Source organism: Passer domesticus, chromosome 8 (genome assembly GCF_036417665.1).
Source record: "Passer domesticus isolate bPasDom1 chromosome 8, bPasDom1.hap1, whole genome shotgun sequence".
NCBI classification, from domain to species: domain Eukaryota; kingdom Metazoa; phylum Chordata; class Aves; order Passeriformes; family Passeridae; genus Passer; species Passer domesticus.
The window spans coordinates 3,889,590-3,912,833 of NC_087481.1; the positions used below are offsets into that span (position 1 = coordinate 3,889,590).

General features: G+C 52.5%; 1 protein-coding gene and 1 pseudogene across 1 annotated transcript; both read left to right on the forward strand.

The window, feature by feature from the left end:
- Nucleotides 1-23,244, forward strand: part of LOC135306122 (zinc finger protein 11-like) — a 322,458-nt pseudogene that overhangs the window by 103,961 nt on the left and 195,253 nt on the right.
- Nucleotides 16,124-17,107, forward strand: LOC135305618 (olfactory receptor 14J1-like). Its single transcript, XM_064429355.1, has one exon. The coding sequence runs from the start codon at nt 16,124-16,126 to the stop codon at nt 17,087-17,089; it is 966 nt and encodes a 321-aa protein (XP_064285425.1). The 3' UTR covers nt 17,090-17,107.

Sequence of the window (23,244 nt, forward strand, 5' to 3'; positions counted from 1 at the left end):
CTTGGGAGATGTTTGGGTCCTCTCCAAGGTCTGTGAAAATAAAAGAATAGTGGTCAACATTATTTTCTCCCAAATCTTGCAGTGACAGAGCAAGGCTCAATATCTCTCAACTGAATGAGGGTGGATTTACATTTGTTAGAAGTAGGAAATGTTTTACAATTATGAGAATGGCACAAAACTGCAACTGTTTTTCCACAGAACTGAATTCCCCATCTCGGGAATTATCCAAGAGCAGGAGCTTTGTGCAACCTGACCCTCTCATCCCCAAGGACAGAATTCCTGTTGTGTGGGTTCTCTGATGTGCTGGGTGCCCTCACAATGCTTCTGGCCAGAATGTCTGCTGAAGGCAGCCAGGCTGCTGCAGGGGCAGTGACCTCACAGCAATCACCATGGCAGCCCTGTGCCCTGGGCCTGGCTCTCCCCTTTCCTCTGCCCCTGCCTTGTCTCTGCTGGCATGAAGAGTTTTGTCATTCATATCTTGTCCCCAAGGTGCTGGGGCCAATGGCTTCCCAGGCAGGCTCCTGGAGCAGAAGTGGCTTTTCAGAGCCCAGGCAGAAATGAGCCCTGAGGCAGCAGCTCTGCAGTGCTGGCCACCAGGCCGGGCTGCCAAGGGAGGCTTCTGGCCATGGCCTGCAAGCAGCTGCTGCTGCCAAGGTGCCTTTGGTGCCTCAGGCTCTGCCTGGCACAGCTCCCAGCACGGCACTCTGCCCTTGTGCCCGAGCCCTTCCCTGTGCTGGGGCTGGCCTGGGGCTTTTCCTGCAGCGGGACCTGCCCTGCTCCTGGCACAGGAAAGGCAGTTCCTGCTGGAGCAGGAGGCTCTGCCTGCAATGGGCTCCAACAACTCCAGCAAGGCCCTGTTGACATCAAAATTGCTTCCTAGATCACTATATGCTAATAATTGTTATAGCTCCTATACTGTGGAGTAAATAACTCTTTTTTAAAATTTAATCTGTGGTGTAAACAAACCATTCTGTCTAATCATGATCAGAATCAATCAGAGCTGTATTTATATCAATTTATCTAGTATTCCATTGATAATCCTGTGGGACAAATTGCATTAAGGTTCAATTCCACCTGTCCTATCTTTTATACCTTTGGCAAAGGACCCGCTCCAAAGGCTGTTGGCATGGCCACCAGGGCTGGGACCAGCTGGGATGCTCGCTTTCCATGGGCCAGGGTTTAGGATTGGGATTCCCCAATTTTCTGCTCCCGCTAAAACCATGCTGCCACTCGCTGCCCTCCCGCCTTCCATAGAAAGCACAAAAAAGGAAAGATCCCGGGCTGGGATAAGAACAATTTACTGGGAACAGCAACAAGATAAAAAACAAACAGAAACAAAAATAATATTGACAACAGAAGGAGTATGAAAACTGCAACACTGTCTCTTCCCAGCCACAATTTCCTCCTGCCTGCAAAGGACAATCTTCTCCTCGGGGAGAGAGAGAGAGACCCTTTCCTGCCCCTGGCAATGACCTGAGGTGGGAGTGAATGTAATGACACGGCTCTGACCAGACCCTCATATTTTTGATCCCACATCATGTCATTGGCAGGGGCAGAAAAAGGGACAGGTGTCTTCCCAGCATGGATCACAGGGAACATGGATCACCATGGCTCTTCCCAACATGGGTCTTCCAATAGGAGGATGAAGCTGGAGCAGGGCACAAAGCTCTCTCTGCAGTTGGGGCATTTGCAGGGCTTGCCTTAACTGATGCTTCTGTTGGTGTCTGGTCAAGTCAGAGCTCTGGGTGAATCCCTTCCCACATGTGGGGCACTCATAGGGCCTCTCCCCAGTGTGGATGCGCTGGTGCCTGACGAGGGTAAAGTTGTGATTGAAGCCGTTCCCGCAGTCATGGCAGCGGAAGGGCCTCTCCTCATTGTGAATCTGCTCATGCAGGCAGAGATTTGAGCTGGTTTGAAACCTCTTCTGACACGTGCAGCACTCGTAGGGCCTCTCCCCAGTGTGGATGTGCCAGTGGGTGATGAGGTGGGAATTGCGCTTGAAGCCCTTCCCACAATCAGGGCAGCAGAAGGGCCTCTCATCAGTGTGAATCCGCTGGTGCAGGAGGAGATCTGAGCTGATTCGAAACCTCTTCCCACAGCTAGGGCACTCGTAGGGCCTCTCCCCAGTGTGGATGCGCTGGTGCCTGACAAGTTTTGAGCTGCAGCTGAAGCCCTTCCCACACTCCCCACACTTGTAGAGCCATTCCCCAGTGTGGATCATCTGGTGGCAGATCAGGGTGCTGCTCTGCCTGAAGCTCTTCCCACACTCCAAGCACTTGTAGGGCTTCTCCCCATCATGAAGCTGCTCATGGACCACCAGCTCTGAGCTCTGGCTAAAGCTCTCTCCACCTTCCTGGCCCAGGGTGGGTCTTTCCTTTTCATAGTAGCCTGGGCTGGGTTTGGAGCCCCTCATCCTATGGGATCTCTGTGTCTTTTCTTCCCCATTGGATTCCTGTGCCATGGAGCCACTCAAAACGACCTCTTCCATGAGGTTCTGCCGTGGGGATTTGTCATCCCTGGTCTCCATCCTCATCTCCTTGACTGGGGGAGGAAGGAGAAGGAGAGGATGGGATTTGCCTCTGTGCCACAGGGAAAGGGAAGGAGATCCTTCCAGGGCTTCCCCAGCAGGATGCTATTGGCTGCAGGGTTGTCTTGCAGCCGGGGGCCATGCTGGGCTGGGAGATGGAGCAGGAGAGAGGGGGAAAGGGGCACTGACTAGCTCCTCATCTGCCTGCATGTCTCGGGGCATCTTTATCTTCCTTGCAGCATTCTCCTCCATTGGGCCAAGGTTTGGGAATGGGAAATCCTGGTTTCGGGAAAAACGAGGGATGAGCACAGTGTGTTTGAAAGGCCTCTGCCCAAGTTCATCTCTAGAAGGCACCTGGTAAAAACCTTCAAAAACCAAAAGTGAATCAAAAAAAGCCACTACGAGCATCTCATTTCCATTCTCATCTCTCTGGGGTTCTGGTGGTCCCCTCTCTCATGGCTGCCAATGATCCCATAGCTCCTGTGGATCCCCCCTCTCCAGGGTCCTGCTTAGGGATGCTGGGGGGTTTTGGGGTCCCAGGGTCCCTCTCTCCAGCCTCCCTCCAATCCAGTCACTTGGGGCTCTCTCCTCTCCTCACTCCCCTGTCCTGGTTTAGAGCAAATTTGGGAGAAAACCTCCAAAAGGGGTTTCCTCTAGAAAGCAAATTCAAGCAGCCTGTCCCCCAGTCAGTTTGGGAAAAGATTTCTTTGGAAAAAAAGTGGAAAAAACCCGTTTATTTAACAGACAAAGCATTCATGAGCACAGCAAATGACCAATATTAAACAATAAAATCTCTTGATGCTCCAAAAGAGATGACAAACTCAGAAAATCCCTCTGTGGGCTGTAGCTCTGCTCACTCAGTCTCTTATCAGTCTCCTATCAGTTTCTCCAGCACTGGAAATGCCGTGGACCAGGCTTGGCCCAATGGGCCACAGGTGGAGCTGCCAGGGCTCTTCTGGACGTTCAGCGCAGGTTTAACCAGCTCTAAAGTAAAAGAGAAACCACAGTCCAGGGCACTTATCTGCCTCAGAGAGCTAAAAACTGACTAAAACCAAAGGAGAGCCCTGTCCTGCAATCTGTCTGTCCAGCAGCCGAAATATGGAGGAGTGCAGTTTCTAAAAAAACCTGCTCACTTCCTGCCTTCCTTCACTCTCCGAACCTGCCTTAAAGGTGCAGAACTCATTTCTGGGCTAAACAGATGAATAGGAGTATGAGCATGATCCCAGGTTCAGCCCTTCTGGGGGTTTGGGGGTGTCTCTGTCCCTCTGATCCCAATGATGTTTGGACAGGGTCACATCAGGGCTGAGAGGGACAGAGACCCCCGAGCATCCCCTGGGCTGAGAGGGACAGAGACTGCCCTGAGCACCCCCTGGCACAGGGTGAGGGGGAGGGAGACCCCCCAGGCATTCCCTGGAGTGAGAATGATGGAAACCACCTGGGGAATGGCCTGGGGTGACAGGGACAGGAACAGCCCCCACAAGCCCCTCCCAAGCATCGCCCAGGGTGAGAGGCAAGAACAGAGCCCCCTCGAGCATCCTCTGGGCACTGGACAAAATAAACTTGGCAGAAATCAAACTTAACTCTGCATAAACCACTTTGATGAATATTTGATTTTCTCACAAGTCACATGTGATGAAAATGCAGACAAATCCCAAACATTAATAAATTGAAAATAGAAGCAATTGTGTGGCAATTCCAAGTTCCATCGGTTCCTGCACAGCTCCAGCTCAGCTGCTGGCAGGTTCCCATAAAAAAAAGTGGAAATTTGGCCCAATACAGATTATTAAAAGGAAGAGAAAGCACTGTGGGGCTTTGTCAAGGGTGACAGGGATGAAGAGAATAATGATTCTCACATTTGGCAAAGCCTCTAAGCCTGTGAATTTGGCATTTATTCAGGAATTTAGCTCCTTGAGCTGGGCTTCTTGTGGGACTTTTAGCAGCCTTGTGTTCCTCACCTTGGGGTCAATGAACCTTGTCAGCCTCTCTGGTATAATTTGCTCGCTTTCCTCCAGTGTTTTTAAGAAACTTTTCAAGGAAGGACAACAAAACATTTTCTTTCCACTGGCCACCCAGCCACCAACAGCCTTTTTCCTCATCAGTTCTCCCAAATGTCACTCAGATGAAGCTGCGTCCGAGTTTCCAAGGGTTCCTCCAGAAAGAACCACAACCTCTTCAGAGGAGGGAACCATGCTGTTGTCAAAGGCACTTGGGGAAAGACAACAGTGCCTAAACTCACTGTGCCAAAATAATGTTGCAATCTGGTTAAGAAATTTGTTAGAGAGATGCTTCTGCCCCAATTAAGGTGCTAATGAGACCAAATCCAAATTGGATTTTATTGAACAGTAAATGTGAGGTAAAGAGAAATGGAAAAAAGAGAAAAAGAAAGAAGAGCGGGTACGGCAAGGGAGTGACAGGGACAGAGACCTCCCCTGGGTCAGGGCAAGTGTGACATTGTCCCCTGTGTGTGTGGCCTTCCCAGGGTGGGGGTTTTACACCTGAGACAGTTTGGGTAAGGGGGGTGGTGTTCACCCCCCCAGCAGGGATTACCCCACTGTTTCAGGCTGCAGTGTAAGATGTAACCAAATGCATGTTTTCCATCACCATCTTCACAAATTGTTATAAACAGGTGGGGCAGTGTTCTTTATCTCTTCCATGACTCAGCCCTGATAACACCCTCCAGGGGCTATCTTCTGTGAATGGGCCATTGAGTGTCCCTGCAGGACTGGTAAAATGACATCATCCCATTGTGGGATGCTCCGCCCAGGGGGAGGAGCCACACATTCCTACCTGGATATAAGCGGAGGCTTCTGACACCAGGAGCACCTTGGCTACTGGATTCCCAGAGGACAAGAGCTCCATCACCAGCACTGGACCTTCAGAGGAAGACTAGACCCTTCTCCAGGATCACTGCCTTGACAGAATCATGATCATCACTGCCACAGGACTGCAGCCACCATTTAATGGGACTGCTACCAGCACCCTGACCAGCAGGGTCAGGTTATATCCTGACTCTGTCAGTTTAAGGCAGTGTTTCTGTATCATTGCCTTGATCTTAATTTTCTTCTTAAATTGTAATTCTGGCTTAAAATCTCCCCCTGGTTTGACCTCGAACCAGTACAAAGATCAATGCACTCATCTCTTGTTTTCCTCCTAAAACAGAATTTTACATCCCAAACCCACTGCCAGATGGAGGAGAAGGTTTCAAGGAAGAGGAAGATGCCCCGAGACACTCAGGCAGGTGAGGAGGAAGTCAGGGCCCCTTTCCTTATCTCTCCTGCTCCATCTCCCTGCCCAGCACAGTACAAGTCTGCAGGACAGACCCACTGCCAATGCCATCCTGCCAGGGATGCACTGGGAGGATTTCCTTCCCCTTCCCTCTGGCACAGAGGCAAATCCCATCCTCTCCTTGCCCTGTCTTCCTCAGACAAGCTGAGAATAGGGACCAGGGAGGACAAATTCCCATGGCAGAACCTCATGGAAGAGGCAGATTTGAGCGGCTCCATGGCACAGGAATCTAACAAGGAGGAAAATTCCCTGAGATCCCACAGGAGGAGGGGCTTCAAACCCAGCCCAGGGTGCTCTGAGGAGGAAAGATCCACCCTGTGCCAGGAAGGTGGACAGAGCTTCAGCCAGGGCTTGGAGCTGGTGGTCCATGAGCAGCTTCGTGATGGGGAGAAGCCCCACAAGTGCTTGGAGTGTGGGAAGAGCTTCAGGCAGAGCAGCACCCTGATCAGCCACCAGATGATCCACACTGGGGAATGGGCCTATGAGTGTGGGGAATGTGGGAAGGGCTTCAGCTGCAGCTCAAAACTTGTCAGGCATCAACGCATTCACACTGGGGAGACGCCCTACGAGTGTCCTGAGTGCCAGAAGAGGTTTCACACCAGCTCCAATCTCCTCCAGCACCAGCGGATTCACACAGATGAGAGGCCCTTCTGCTGCTCTGACTGTGGGAAGAGCTTCAAGTACAACTCCTACCTCATGAAGCACCAGCGCATCCACACTGGGGAGAAGCCCTACGAGTGTCCCGAGTGTGGGAAGAGGTTTCACATGAGCTCCAGTCTCCTCCAGCACCAGCGGATTCACACAGATGAGAGGCCCTTCCGCTGCTCTGACTGTGGGAAGGGCTTCAACCGCAACTCCCACCTTGTCACCCACCAGCGTATCCATACCAGGGAGAGGCCCTACGAGTGTCCCCAGTGTGGGAAGAGCTTCACCCAGAGCTCTCATTTGAGCAGACACCAACACAGTCACCAGTAAGGGAAGACATGCAAATGCTGCAACTGCAGGAAGAGCTTTGTGCACTGCTCCAACTTCATCCCCCACGGGAGAACCATGTTTGGAAGAGCCCTGGTGATACGTGTTCACTGTGATCCATGCTGGGAAGACACCTGTTCGTTTTCCTTCCCCTGCCAATGACATGATGTCACATTGAAGAACATGAGGGTCTGGCCAGGGCTGTGTCTTTGCATTCACTCCGACCTCAGGTCATTGCCATGGGCAGGAAAGGGACTCTCTCTATCTCCTCCTGAGGAGAAGGGTGTCCTTTCCAGGCAGGAGGAAATTATGGCCAGGAAGATGCAGTCAGTTGTGTTGTAGTTTTCCCTTTTTAAAAACCCTTCTGTTGTCAATATTGTTTCTGTTCCTGTTTGTTCTTTATCTCGTTGCTGTTCCAAATAAATTGTTCTTATCCCAGCCCAGGATCTTTGGCTTTTGTGCTTTCCATGGGAGGTGGGAGGGCAGCGAGCGGCAGTGCGGTTTTAGTGGGAGCAGGACATTGGGGAATCCCATTCCTAAACCCCAGCCTGTGGAAACCGAGCATCCCAGCTGGTCCCATCCCTGGTGGCCAAGGCAACAGCCTTGGGAGCAGGTCCCTGGCTGGGGCTGTGGGAACCTCTTCCCTGTGGTGCCCAGGGACAGGACTGGAGGGAACGGCTGCAGTTGAGTCGGGGCAGGCTCAGGTTGGATCTCAGGAAAAGGTTTTTGCCCAGAGACTGCTGGGGCACTGCCCAGGCTCCCCAGGGAAGGCTCCCAGCTCCAGGGCTCTCTGAGCTCCAGCAGCGTTTGGCCAGCGCTGCCAGGCCCAGGCTGACATTGTTGGGGTGTCCTGTGCAGGGCCAGCAGTTGGACTCCAGGATCCTGATGGGTCTCTCCCAGCTCAGCCAGTTCTGTGGATCTGGGATCCCATGACCCTGGGGATGGGGCTGCCAATGGTTGCCATGGCAACGGGCTCTGGCTGCAGGCCTGAGCTGGTGTCCATGGCAACCACCCCTGGCATGGGGTCTGCATGGAGCTTCCAAGGGACTGAGCATGACAACAGGGTCCTCCTGATGGTTGCCATGGAAACTGAGCATAGCAACAGGGGGCTGGGGATGGTTGCCATGGAAACTGACCATAGCAACAGGGGGCTGGGGATGGTTGCCTACTAAGGATCAGATTTGTCACAGGCCCTCAGAGGGGTTCCATGGGGACTTTCCAAGAGTCGCCAGGCTGTTCAAGAGCTGGAATGTCACAGGCAGAGACAGGGGCTCCATGGACACCTCCCAGGTGTTTCTGGGGATGGTAAACACCCCTGTGCTCAGAGGCAGTCACAGCCATTCCATGGCGACATCCCAGGGCACCTTGGGCTGCAAAGGCACCGATCTGTCACAGGCACTCACGAGGGCTCCACAGTGACATTGCAGGAGTCCCCAGGCTGCCAAAGAGCAGGGATGTCCCAGACACTCACAGGGGTTCCTGTCATGGACACAGTGGGAGCTTCAGGCAAAGTTTATTGGAGAGGCTCCTGTTAGGTCACGAGGTGCAGAAAGGATCCCAAATAGCCCCCACAGATCCCCAAATGTCACTGTGGAGTCAGAGATGACACAGACTCAGGTCGGAAGGCTGAGAGCTAAAAGCCACCCATTTATTCAATCCTCTTCTTTTATACCTTGGTTTGCTACTAGTGGACCTCATTGGTCATTTAATCAACACATTTCACATGATTGTCTAATGAAGAAAACACCTTCCATTGAACAACTTTATGGAAAAAAACAACCTATTACAAACACCACCTGTGGATAGTTACAATTCTTTCTCTCCAGCTCCCTAAAAGTTCCCAGACCAATTCATGGGAAAGCTTATCTTGCTTTCTCTGTCTCTGACCGGACTGTCATATCCACACTCAAACACCCCCAAGAATCTCCAGGCTTTCTAAGCTCTTTTTGTGAGAACAGCCATGGAGCAGCTGGTTCCAATCCCAGCCCCAGACTTTTCAAGCGTTTGTGTGTAAAGAATTAATGAGGTGGAATTAACATTTTGTTGTGTTTTGACCAGGAAGTGAGTTTCTGGGAAAGTTGTGGTGAAACAAATCAGTGGCCAGTTTTGAAAATTGGCACCAGGTGTGGCCACTGGAGGCCTGGATACACCTCTGAGAACACACAGGGGTTAAAAGCAGGGGATTCCCAGAGGGACTCTCTCTTTTGAGTCCAGCGATGAGTTGATCTGACCTCTCCCCTGCCCAGCTGTGTCTGGGTGGGGCAGGGGAGGCCATGCGGCCTGTGGGGAGGGAGGCCGGAGCCCTGCAAGGTGCAGGGTGGAGGAGACCTGGGATGTTTGGGCAGCCCCCCTGGGAGAGAGTGATAGAGACTCTGTGCTGGCTTGAAATTTGATATCTTGTGCTGGCACCATGGCCAGGAGAAAAGGGGGGGGCAAGGTGCCCATCTGCAGGCAGACCATGGCTGAGGTTTTAACCCCTTTGGTACTGAAACAATGGAAGCTGTAAAAACGCTGATCCTCCCCAGGTGAGAATTGAAAGGGGACGGAGGATGGGCAAGAAGAAGAAGGTTTGAGTAGGTGAATAAATGTCAGCAGATGAGAAGTGCCCTGGATGAAAGAGATGATTGCAGTGGCCTTTGGCTGGACTTTCTCTGACATGGCCACGGGACAGAACCAATTTTTATCCTGTAATGCAGAGACTGTACCTTGGGGGACGCAGTTGGCCAAAAACCAAAAGTGACAAAGCTGTTGTAAGAAGAAATAGAGGGAACAGAGACTGATGAGGAGGGTGTGGTGGAGCCCTCTGCCTTCAGAGGAGAAAGATCTCTGTTCACAAGGCCCTTCGGCCCCAGGGGGTGAAATAAGGGGGGGACAGGTGTCCCAAATAGTGAGAGGCTGCCACTTCTTGAAACTGAGCAAAGCATTCTTAAAAAGACCTAAGAAGCAGTTTGGATCCATGGCTGGTGTGAGAGCACTGGACATGGAAGGAAGATGATCACCATGGCAGATTCTCTCCGGGTGGCTGCCACGTGTGACATGGAAGCACAGGAGGTTCCAACTGTGTTTCCTGGGGAGGCCCATGGTGCAAGAGAGAGACTCCTCTCTCCTGATGAATGGGGGAAGTTGTGTGAAGGATGGTATTGGACTGAGAAGTGAGTGTTAGAGGAGATTGAGTGTTAGGTAGAAGGAGGAAGAGTGTTTTGGAAGTGTTCCATTGTGGATTGTCGTGTGTAATTTTTTTTTCCTTTTTTTCCCTTTTGTCTCTATGTTGTAGATTAATAAAGTGTTGGGGTTTTTTTCCGCTCCATTCCCAAGTTGGAGCCTGCTTTGTTCTGTTTCCGAGTCCCATCTCACAGTAACCATTTTGCAAATATACTTTCATGGGGGCACTGGCATTGTGCCAGGGCCAAACCATGACACCTTTATAGAATTTGTTTCACAGGATTAAGGATAGCAAACCAGAGATTTTTATATAAATATCTATTATAGCACTGATGAGACAAAATGATCTTAATCAGAAATATTTACACCAATATATAAGAGCTATAACATATTATATTGTATAGAGTACTTGGAAGTGATTTCAAAGCAACTGTGTTAAAGCAAAACCGGTTATTTAAGAGAGATTAATGTCACTCCCCAAGACTAATGATCGTGGGCAAATTCCTTTGGCTCAGCCTGGAACAGTGACCTTGAGGGGTGTCCCCATGGTAGGGAGGAATCACCACACCCCCAGGTAGGGAAATGTCAAGACACGCTGCTGTTAAAATCTGGGACAGGGCTTCTCTAGTCTGAAGTGCTGCCCTGTCAGTCAGATGTGCCCAGGCTGGGCCAGCCCAGCAGCTCTGCAAAGCTCTCAGTGCTCTCCCTTGGTTGTTCCTTTCTCTGTCAATTATTCCATCCCTGCCACAGTTTCCTCTCCCTCTCAGGATTTTGGGATGGAGAAGTCTGCTTTCAGCATTATTCAACCCCAAAAGCAACATGACCCTCCTTCATTTCCCGCTGGGGTCTTTGCAAACAGGGCCTGGCTGGAGTTGTTGGAGCCCATTGCAGGCAGAGCCTCCTGCTCCAGCAGGAACTGCCTTTCCTGTGCCAGGAGCAGGGCAGGTCCCGCTGCAGGAAAAGCCCCAGGCCAGCCCCAGCACAGGGAAGGGCTCGGGCACAAGGGCAGAGTGCCGTGCTGGGAGCTGTGCCAGGCAGAGCCTGAGGCACCAAAGGCACCTTGGCAGCAGCAGCTGCTTGCAGGCCATGGCCAGAAGCCTCCCTTGGCAGCCTGGCCTGGTGGCCAGCACTGCAGAGCTGCTGCCTCAGGGCTCATTTCTGCCTGGGCTCTGAAAAGCCACTTCTGCTCCAGGAGCCTGCCTGGGAAGCCATTGGCCCCAGCACTTTGGGGACAAGATATGAATGACAAAACTCTTCATGCCAGCAGAGACAAGGCAGGGGCAGAGGAAGAGGAGAGCCAGGCCCAGGGGACAGAGCTGCCATGGTGATGGCTGTGAGGTCACTGCCCCTGCAGCAGCCTGGCTGCCCTCAGCAGACATTCTGGCCAGAAGCGTTGTGAGGGCACCCAGCACATCAGAGAACCCACACAACAGGAATTCTGTGATTGGGGATGAATGGGTTTCACTGGGTCAGGCTGCACAAAGGTCCTGCTCTTGGATAATTCCTCAGATGGGGAATCCAATTCTGTGTAAGAACACAGTTGCAGTTTCGTGCACTCTCCTCATTGTAAAATATTTCCTCCTTCTAACAAATGTAAATCCACCCTCATTCAGTTCAGAGATATTGAGCCTTGTTCTGTCACTGCAAGATTTGGGAGAAAATAACTTTGACCACTGTTTTCATTTTCACAGATTTTGGAGAGGACCCAAAAACCTGTCAAGATGAGGTTTGGAGGCCTCATCCCATAACCAGCAGTGAGAGGCGGCAGACTCTGGGCTCAGTGGTGTGGAGACTGAGGACAGAATAAGAGTAGCTGGGGAGGGATTAAAGTGTGGTTTCACACATCTTGGAGTTTTTTGGGTTTTTTTTGTATAAAACAGCCAGAGAAAGAGATAATGGCACCAAGGGCAGCTTGGGAAGCCCAGACTGGACACCAGGAGAAAGGAATTTTCCTCCCAGTGCACGGCTGTGGTGCAGCACGTCCCCCAGAAAAAGCCTGGAGCAGCCCAAGGCTTTGTGTGGGCAGGCAGAGGCAGGCAGGAGGCAGAGCTGTCAGCAAAGGAAAGGGCCAGCCAGGTGGGGCAGCCGGGGGATGACGACAGCCTGCAGGGACAGAGGCGCAGGGCAGGGACACCGTAGGACAGCCTGGGCTGCACAGGGCACAGGGATGGGCAGCAGCTGCAAGGCCCTGACAGAGCCAACTTGGGCAGCACTTTGGCCATGGCTGCTGGCCCTGGGCCTGAGCCAGGAGCAGGAGACAAGTGACCCTTGCAGGCCTGGAGCCTCATTGCCTCCTTGTCCCTGCTCAGCAGCCTGGCAGGGGCCGCCCCATGGTGCTGCCCTTGGCATTGCACATCCCCACATGCCAGTGCCCATCCCAGGAAGAGCTCTGAGCAAGGAGGGAGGGACCGGATCTGCCTGGCCAGGGGCTGGGGCTCAGGCCTTGGCCCTTTGCATTCCTGAAACACATCCAGGTTTGCTCAGCACCAGAGGCACCTTTGCCTTGTTTGTCCCCAGCTGTCATCACTGCCTCCAGTGTTCTGCTCTGGCTGCAACCTGGGGACACTTTCTCAGTTGTGTCCTTCAATGGGAACCATTAACCCTTCAAGAAATCTTCTGTGTTTCAATCTGACTTTGAGATGTTGACAGGTTTTTGAGCGCACTCTGAGGGACTGAGTCTGATGCAAAGAGCACCAAAGCCCCAGAGGGTCATTAAACTCCTTGTGCTGTGTCTGTGCTGCTGAGCTGGGCCGGGCTCCTGGCCCAGAGGCAGCTCCTGGCAAGGGCAGCGCTGCGAAGAGACAGCTCTGGCCAGGAGCAGCTCCTGTGCACAGCCCAGCAGGGCTGGGGCACTGCCAGGGCAGCTCAGGGACACCAGCAGGGCACAGCCAGAGCTGACAGGGGCTCAGCACTGGCAGGGGCTGGGGGATGTCCCAGAGGGGGCTGTGTCACAGCAGCACCTCTGTGGCTGTGTCCTAGAGGCACAGAGCAGCTGTGATGTCAGCAAGGGGCTGTGTGACAGCACAGAGTGGGCTGTGTGAGGTCACAGATTGGGCTGTGACATCACAGAGTTTGTTGTGTGAGGTCACTGAGCAGCTACAGCATCATAGAGGAGACTGTGTGACAACACAGATCAGGCTGTGACATCATGGCATGGTTGTATGACATCATAGAGCAGGCTGTGACATCAAAGTGTGTGCTGTGACATTACATAGTGGTAGCATGACATCACAGAGAGGGTTTTGTGACATCACTGAGGGGGTTGTGACATCGCAGAGCTGGCTGTGACATCATGGAGTAGGGTATGAGGCCATAGAGCAGATCCGGAAGTAACAGCTGGTGGCTCTGTGACATCAGCGAGTGGGTTGTGACATCACTAGGTGGCTGTGTAACATCATAGAGAAGACTGTGACATCACAGAACAGACTGTGACATCCCAAAGCAACTTTCTGACATCACAGAGTCTTCTGGGACATCACAATGCAGCTGCATGACATTCCAGGGTGACATCCCAGAATTGGCTCTGTGACAAAACAAGGGTGCTGTATGACATCCCAGAGTGGGCTGTGACATCACAGGTGGCTGTGTTACATCATAGGGTGCTCTGTGACATCACAGGATGCTGTATGAGATCACAGGTGGCTGTGTGACATCCGAGGGGCTGTGTGACATCACAGGGTGGCTGCTTGTCCCTGCTCAGCAGCCTGGCAGGGGCCGCCCCATGGTGCTGCCCTTGGCATTGCACATCCCCACATGCCAGTGCCCATCCCGGGCAGAGCCCTGAGCAAGGAGGGAGGAACAGGATCTGCCTGGCCAGGGACTGGGGCTCAGGCCTTGGCCCTTTGCATTCCTGAAACACATCCAGGTTTATTCAGCACCAGAGACACCTTTGCCTTGTTTGTCCCCAGCTGTCATCACTTCCTCCAGTGTTCTGCTCTGACTGGAACCTGGGGACACTTTCTCAGTCATGTCCCTCAGTGGGACCCATTAAAACTTCAAGAAACTTTGGAGTTTAAATTTAACTTTGAGTTCTGGAGAAGTCTTTGGAAGGCTCTCTCAGGGACTGAGTCTGATGTAAACAACACCCAAGTCCCAAGAGGGTCATTAAAGTCCTTGTGCTGTGTCTGTGCTGCTGAGCTTTAAAGGAACAGCTCTTCCCAGGACCAGCTCCTCTCCCAGCCCAGCAGGGCTGAGGGCTCTGCCTGCAGGCACTGAGGGGACAGGAGCCTGGCAGAGACAGGCTGAGGAAGTCATTGAGCTGAAACTTCACTGGGGGAAAGATCTTCACAGCCCTCCACATGGTGAGTCAGTGGATGCAGGGCAATGTCCCCTGTGCTCCTGGAGGGATCTCCTGAAGCCAGCACACCCCACAGCCTGGGGGATGTGCCAGGAGGACTCTCCCAATTTCTCTGTGGCAGGGGAGCAGGAGGAGGAGGATGTGCTGCAGAGCGGAGCTGCCCTGGGCACCCTTAGAGGGACAGGGCAGGACGGCTCCTGCTGCCAGGGATGGCTGCGGGGGCTGAAGCTGGGGCTGCAGCCAGGGCTGCCCAGGGCTGTCCTGCAGAGCAGGTCCTGCAGCCCTCAGAGCTCTTGGCCAGCCCAGGGGATGTGCCACCTGCCAGGGGCAGCTCTCAGCCTGCCTGGCAGCTCCCCATGGACAGTGCAGAGGAGCTGTGGGGGCAAGGAGTGACTCCTGCCAGGGCAGGTCCTCCTGCAGTGGAGATGGTGCTGTGTGGGCCAGGGCTGCTCAGAGCTCCAGCTCACGCCCAGCTCATTCTTGAGGGGACTTTTCATGAGCTCATTCAGGGCAGGGGTTTCTTGCTTGGGTCTCTGCTTTCCTGAATCTGTGCTCCCACTGTTCCCTGGCTCAGCTTGGTGGCTAAGCTTGGTGTGCAGGGCAGAACAGTGGCTGAGGCTCTTAAACCATCACCCTGAGTTTTCCTGGGAACCTCAGGAGGGAGGCAGTGCTGAGGGAAGCCCTGCTGCAGGGCAGATGTGGCACTGCCAGCCCTGCCCTGCAGTGCAGACACTGCCCTCAGCAGCACAGCTCTTGTGTCCCCTCCCAGCCAGCACAGCCCTCAGCCCGGGGGCTCGGGGCCCTCAGTCCCTGCTGGGCCAGCAGAGCAGCCCCAGAGATGAAGGGCATCTCTCCTGCCATGTGCCCATTCCTGCTGACAGGGCCTGAGGGCCACTGCCCTGCCCTGGTGCTGCCTGGCAGGGGCTGTGCAGGGCTGGGCAGGGAAAGGCTTTTCCCAGGCCTGGCTCTCTCTCTCCTTGCCTTGCCCAGGTGCTCCTGGCATTGCTGAGGGGCTCCCTGGAATGGCAGTTCCAGCTGCAGGGTCAGGCCCAGCCCTTGGGCTCCTCCTGTGCAGGCTGAGCTCAGCAATGGGGTGTCCCAGCTCCCCGTGCCCGGGGAGCTCTGGGCAGGGCAGGCTGGCAATGAGCCAACTCTCCTCAAGCAATGCCATGGACATGACCCTTGGTGTGTCCTTGGGATGCCATCCAAGCTGTGAGCTGCCTCCAGGGGACACTGGGGGACAGGAGTGTCCTTGGCCAGAGTGGGGCTGAGACTCTGAGGAAGGCTGAGCCAGTTTGCTCTGCTGTGGGTCCCTCTGCTCCCAGCTGTGCCAGGCTGATTTCCAGGGGAACACAGGGACTGCCCTGGATCTCAGAAATGGCAGCTGGGGACAGATGGGGTGAAAGAGCAACTCCCCTCACCCTTCACTGAATCACAGCCACTGCTCTTGCATTGCTCAGTTCTCTCTGATCTCCCTGGGCACAGCAGGAAACCCTCTCAAACTGCCTTTGACTGCCACTGTTCCTTAGCCCTGGGACAGTAGGTGCTGCAGAGCTCCTCTGCCTCAGGAGCAGCTTGGGCTGATGAAATCCAAGCCCAGGACTGGCCCCTGTCCCTGTTCCCATAACCCCACAGCTGCAGAGCAAAGCTGACCCCTCGGTGTCCATGGGCAGAGCCCCTGCTCATCATAGAAACAGGGCCAGATCCCAGCAGAGCTCCAGGCACAGGGCTGAAGGAAGGGCTCTGAGAAAAGGAAAATTGGATGGCACAGAGCAGCAGGGGCAGAGGTGGGAGAAAGGGCGTGGACATTGTTTAGCAAAGTCAGCCCTGACTCGTCACTGTGTCCTCCCCGAACAGGAATGCATGGCCAGCCCCAGCAAATGTCCAACAGCAGCTCCATCAGCCACTTCCTCCTGCTGGCATTGGCAGACACGCGGCAGCTGCAGCTCCTGCACTTCTGCCTCTTGCTGGGCATCTCCCTGGCTGCCCTCCTGGCCAACGGCCTCATCATCAGCGCCGTAGCCTGCGGCCACCACCTGCACACGCCCATGTTCTTCTTCCTGCTCAACCTGGCCCTCAGCGACCTGGGCTCCATCTGCACCACTGTCCCCAAAGCCATGCACAATTCCCTCTGGGACACCACCACCATCTCCTACAAAGGATGTGCTGCTCAGGTGTTTTTCTTTGCCTTTTTCATGTCAGCAGAATTTGCGCTTCTCACAGTGATGTGCTATGACCGCTATGTGTCCATCTGCAAACCCCTGCACTACGGGACCCTCCTGGGCAGCAGAGCTTGTGCCCACATGGCAGCAGCTGCCTGGACCAGTGGTTTCCTCAATGCTCTGCTGCACACAGCCAACACATTTTCCCTGCCCCTGTGCCATGGCAATGCCCTGGGCCAGTTCTTCTGTGAAATCCCACACATCCTCAAGCTCACCTGCTCACACTCCAAACTCAGGGAATTTGGGATTACTGTCCTAAGTGCTGTTCTATATCTCGGTTGTTTTGTGTTCATAGTTTTCTCCTATGTGCAGATCTTCAGGGCTGTGCTGAGGATCCCCTCTGAGCAGGGACGGCACAAAGCCTTTTCCACCTGCCTCCCTCACCTGGCCGTGGCCACCATGTTCCTCAGCACTGGCACATTTGCCTACCTAAAGCCCCCCTCCCTCTCCTCCCCATCCCTGGATCTTTCAGTGTCAGTTCTGTACTCTCTGGTGACTCCAGCCCTGAACCCCCTTATCTACAGCCTGAGGAACCAGGAGCTCAAGGATTCCCTGAGAAAACTGGTGACTGTATCTTCAAAAGCAATAAATTCCCTTTTCTGCTGCATAGCCTTCAGAATGTAACTCTTACAATCTCATCCTTTTCCCCCCTATTTGTCTATTTCTTATTATGGGGACTATTTGTATTGTTGTAATGTTTCTTACAAAATACTGTAGTATTAATTTTAGCATTTCAATATTAATATCTACCTTTCTTTTGAAACAGAAAGACTTGCAAGAGGCTTCTTCCTTTGGCATGTAAATAAAAACAAGTGCCTGCCCTGACCTGTGTGTCCAAGGCATTTCCTCAGCCCTTCTCTGGCTCTGCAGGGGCAGTGCCTGTGAGCAGAGGTGGAGGGAAGGGGCTCCCAGCACGGCCAGGGACAATGGCCCTGCCTCTTCCCACATCTGCTCCTCCCAGCTCCACCCTCTCCTTGCCAGCCCTGCTGTGGGTGCGAGGCCGGAGTGCTCTGGCAGCTTGGTCACTGTCCTGCTGCGTGTCCGTGCTGTGCCCTCAGGCAGGGACAGGCCATGGGCACTGCTGGGACACAGCTGGGCTCCAGCACAGCAGCTCCACCAGCAAAGGGCATCTCCTGAGGGCAGGGCAGGAAGGCTTTGCTCCCCTCCAGAGTCACTCTCAGGACTCTCAAGAGGCTCCTTGTGTTCCTTGTTCTCCCAGGGCTCAGAGGGATGAGATCAGGGTCTCACTGGGGCCTTCAGGGGACTCAGGTCTGGGTCAGGTCTTGCTTGTTGATGGCCAGTGCCCATCAGATGCTGAATGGTCTGTGCTGAACCTTCCTGGGGGTCTGCAGCTTGTGCCAGGACTGATGGCAGGGGAAGGTTTGTCTGGAGGGCCTTGGGAGCTGCCAGGAGAACACAGGGGACCTGCAGGGACAGTGTGTGCCAGGGACCAGCAGGGAGTGGAGCTCACTGGGCACAGGCCTGGCCAGGCTGGGGTCACCCCGAGATCAAGGACTGAATGTCTGCTGTGAGCCAGGAGAGCTCTGCAGCCCAGGGACACAGCAGGCCCAGGGAAAGGAGTCTGGGCACTGCCTGCTCTGACCCTCAGGGAACTCCCCCAGGAGGATCCAGGGCAGCCCCAAGCCCCTCTGGCAGCCCTGGCACAAGGCAGGCACCTCTGAGCCCCCTCCATGCCCTGCAGAGCCTGTGTGGGAGGGGGTCAGTGCAGGGAACACCATCAGCTGCCTCTGTGTGCCAGGCTGAGCAGCAGAGCCCAGCAGAGGCAGCCCAGGGCCCCGGGCAGCACAGCCCCCGTGCTCTGCAGAGCAGCAGCCCCAGCTCAGGGCTCTGGGCAGCAGGGCAGGGGCTGCAGCAATGGCTGCTGGGGCCAGCACAGACGTGTTCCCCTGGGAAAGGCTCTGGGGGCAGCTGGCATGGGCCAGGAGCAGAGCAGGAGCCCGTGGGTGTGCAGAGGAGCCCTGGCAAGAGGCTGGCCTGTCCCTGGGCCAGCAGGAGCTGCCTGAGGAGCCCCGGGGCCAACTCTGCTGCTGGGCTGGGCAGCGGGGCTGGCCCTGGGGCTGCAGGAGCTGCCCGAGCTGAGCATCTGCTGAGCATTCCAGACCCAGAGTGGCTGTCCCTGACCTCCAGTGCCTCCAGTTCCTGCTGCAGGGCCAGACCTGACTCTGCTGCTGGCCTGGGGCAGGGGCAGGGAGAGGAAAATGATGGACCCTTGTCTATATGAGTCCCCACAGTGTCAGAATGGGCAATGTGGTTCTATGACATCTGTGAGAGTCTGTCCGAAACTTCCCTTATTTTTTGCCTCTCGATCGTCATGAAAGCCAAGACCACCGGGGAAAGGGAAAGATCCTGTTCTGAAAATCCAGGTCTGTCTGGTCCACCAAGCCAGATAATTGCCTACGGGTATGTTTGCTCAACTCATGGAACACTGCATCCAAGAAGGGGCAGTGTGCTCTCCTTTGCCTGCATCACCTAGCAACGCTAGTGCTGGAATTTCTCCACCCTTCTGACTTGGCTGGACTTTCTCTCTGGAATGACCTTTCCGGAGGTCACCACAAAAGGACCCCCCCATTCCACCGTACATCAACCACCGTGACAGATGGACTGAGATGGGAGAAGGTTTCTCCCTCAAGGACTGAGACGTGTGACCCCTACATGGAAAAGTTCCCCTTTTCTTCCCAAAAGGACTAAGACTGAAATCCCCACCATAGGGTGAGGGAAGGTATGCGTAGGGAGCAGAGCAAGTTTTGCAAGCGATCACTGGACCAAGAAGACAATGGTTCCCGCCTTCGACGTCTGCTATTGACGACTCCTGTTCCTGATGGACTACTGATGGACTCCTTGTACCTTTTATCAATAGACTATTTTGAAATGTGTCCCCTTCCCCCATTTCAAAAGGACTATAAAAAAGGTTAGAGCTGACTGATACCTTTGAGATCTCCCCTGACGTGAAGACGACAGGCCTCTTCGTCAACCGGACTTGGAGGGACTTTATCATCTGCACGTCTGGTAGCTATATACCTCCTTGCCCTTCCTCTCTTCTTTTTCTTTTCCTTATTCTTTTCCCTTTCTTCATTCCCCTTCTCTCTCTAACGCATTTTTTTTCTATGGCTATTTAATAAAAGTATATGTATTTTGATTTTACTGCAAATCCCCTTGTCGTGTCAGTTTTTGCACCCTGAGATCAGTGAAAAAGAACCTTCACGAATCACGTCCTTAGGACGGATCGTGTCAACGTCCCACAGTGTCACAATGGCTCCTTGGTTCCATTAAGCCCCACAGGGTCACCATGGTCCCCAGGTCACACAAGGCCCTGTGGTGTCACAAGGGCCCCTTGGTTCTATGGAGCCCACAGGGTCAATTTTGCCAGTGGGCAGGGTCAGCACCAAAGACACAGACATCAACTGAAGGAATTGTGTCATTTATATAAGGTAAATCAGCAAAAATTACAAAAGTAAAACACATAATTATTAGAAAATAATTACAAAAGGAGCAGCTCAGCAACGCACCCAATCATCACCACCAAAGATTGCAGCAGTGATTAAGAAAGATCCAGCACCAGTTCCCCTCAGGCTTCACCATCCCCCAGATCCACACAGCAGCTGGGGGAAGCTGTCCCAGCCAAGGGCTGCAGAGCCACTCCTGGACACTGGGAATTCCTGCAGGTGCCTCCAGCCACAGGTGAGGCTCCAACCTCGCTGTGAGAGGGCCCAGCTCTGACAGTGCTGAATGAACAAACTGACAGCACTTCTAGTGCAGGAACATCTGGTTTCATCCTCCTCTTGGGTCCCTCCCAAAGCCTGTCCAGGGCCCAAGGAGGAACCAAAGGAGGTGACTTTGATCCTTCAGCCCCTGAACAAGGCCAGATGGGCCTTGTCTGTTTTTTAAATACAGAAAGGTAAATCCTCATTTCACCAATGAACACATGCAGAGATCATATTCCTCATAGTGATACATTAATGAGTAGATACAAATATAAGATTTGGTGGCAAAGTTTATCTAGAGCTGAACTTTGGCTCAGGGCCTGGTGTTCAGGCCTCAATCAGGGCCTGGTGCTGAGGCCTCAGGACTTCAATTTGTCCTTTAACTGTAGAGGAACTACAATTCATAACAATTCTTTCAATAACACAGTTTAGATTTAGGTATTAGTCATAAAGGCATTGCCTCTTGTTCTTTATTTAAGTGCTGTTCAGTACTCAGAGCTATAATTCCCATTCCTATCAAAACAACCCTAATTAATTGCTATTCCCTGTTATTTTATCAAATGTCCCCTTTTTCTTTAGACTGTGTCAATTTTTAGACAAGTCTCAATACTCCATTTCCAGCACAGTGTCACAACAACTCTAACATGAAATCATAACACACCAAGTGCTCACACTGCAATGACAACAGACACTGCCACAAATTCATTTCACAGCAGCCTCCAATTTGGCAGCCATAAAGCCAATGCCACCAAGAAAGATTTTCTTCTTGCTGCCACTCTTCAACTGCTTTTTCTGTTAAGGTGATTCCTGACTGTTTGTCCTCAAGCCCATCAGATAGCAGTGCAACATTCCTGTCCCATGAGAGCCCAGGTTCCTCCCTGGCCAGCAAGCAGATAATCCCAGGCTGTGCCCCATTTGTGTTTGTTGGAGCTCCTGGGATGTACTATTGGATATTTTAACAGGATCATTTGCTATTTTTTCTAATAATCAATTTATATCTTTACTGTAATATCCGCAGGACAGGGCAGTGCACATGGGGCACAGTGTGAACCAGAATCTTTGGTTTTCTGAGAACAAAGGCACTCCTTGGGTGGAAAATGTTATCTTGGCCCCAACTCTTCCTTGTGGTTGTTGCCGAAGGACCCTCAAGGGAGGCATCAGCATTGCCTGGAAACAGGACCCAAACCATCCTTTAGGAAGCTGTTTATGGGCAGTGTCCACACACCCAGCAGCTCCCATTCCCAGTACCAAAGGTCTGATTTCCCATTTCCCACTGTGGGCTGCTGATGGATCCAGGGCTCCTCCCTGGGCCCTCCAAGGGAACCCCATTCCTCCCAGCATCAGTTGAGAACATTTCCAGCAATTAGATATTTTGAGTATTTTGGTTACTTTGATCTATACATTCTCATAAGTATTTATTGACGAATCCTTGGTGAAACTCTAGAGGTGTTTGTGGCAAACAAAGTTTCTGGCTGACACTCAAGATACAACTTACAGACATCAGCAGTACTTCAGTGACAAGGTTACTCATTCTTTTTCCTCAGTCTCATTTGGGTTAGGAACAATAATTCTGTTGTCCATGGAGCTGGTGCCTTTTTAATTCCAGAACAATGCCTCCAAGGTCCTTTGCTGTTCAGCTTTACCATGTTGTCTGTGGCTAACAAGGCTTGGTGGGGCCCTTTCCCCTTTGGCTGGAAGGGGGCCGGGTCCCAGTCCCTGAGGGCACCCAGGCTCCTGGATGGAATTTGTGTGCAAGTCTCTCAGTGTCACAGCAGCCTCCACATGGAGCCCCATGGATCAGAGCATTTTCCAAAGGGGCCATTGGGGCAAACAAGGAGATTTGGTCTGGCAGGATGTGTAAAACAGTATCCTGTAATATCTCCTTGTTCTCACACAGAATACTTGGCTGCAGGGACATATTCCCATTGTTCCTGCTCAGGTTTCAGGATTCAGTGCTGTCTTTCCCCAGAGCTGTTCCTTCACGTGCCTTGGGAGAGCCTTTTGGCCTCTGGGCCCACACTCTGGCTCCATTATGAGGACTGCTGCATCCAAACCCTTTATCTCCACAAACGGTGGTGATTGGAGGCGGATCTCCTTTATTCACAATTGTTCTTAAAATTGCAACATCAATTATTGTGCTACCCTGTCATGGAGTTGAATAATCCAATCTTGTTCAGTGTTGTTTAACAAAATTATTGTAGTTTCTCTTTGATATTCTGCATCAATTCCTCCTGCCATGACATGAACCCTTTGCAAGGCCAAGCTCCAAGCAAGCAGTTACCAAACCAAAGTGTCCTGGAGGAATCTGAATTCCTGTCTCACTATTGACAGCTCTCATTTGCTTCTGATGTACCCTAATTAATTCCAATGCACGAAGGTCCAGCCCTGCAGCCTTTGGGCTGGCCCTGCCAGGGGCCATCACACCCAGAAGAGTTTCCCAGGCAGTCCAAGTCTCACTGCCCATGGTTGTAGGTGCAAATTGGGTGCAGCTGTGCACAGCCAGGTGTTTCCATTTCCCCAGTGGGCCATTTTTAAGGGCATGGAGCACATCTGGGAGATGGGTTCTCCATGGGGACAGGTTCCCATCTCCTCATTGTTTCAACTGCTCTTTTAACAACCCCTTCACCCATTCAACAAATCCTGCAGTTTGAAGATAGTCTGGTTCATGAAAAACCCTGCAGTCTTAATCACGGTATTTTTCACAGTAACAGACAAAGCACTCTGCATCACAGTATCAGCAAACCCTGTAAAAATAGACAATTTTATCCCCTCCTCCTTTTTTCATTGTATACAATCTCACAAAGTTTACCTCTGACATTAGGGTCCTGGCCAATCCTTTTCTGTAGAGTGTTTAATGTTACATCCCTGAGCAGCCAAAGCTACCAAATTAGTATTGTCAGCACTATTTCACATTATTACTATTTTATACGTAGATATAGATATTGTTATAGAAATATAGATATAGCTAGATAGGTATAGACATACATATAAAATAGATATATATCAATATATATATATATTAAGGTCTTATTATACTATAAATATGTACATAGTTAT

Coding starts and splice junctions, on each gene's coding strand:
- LOC135305618 (XM_064429355.1), top strand. CDS start 16,124: ATGTCCAACAGCAGCTCCATCAGCCACTTCCTCCTGCTGGCATTGGCA.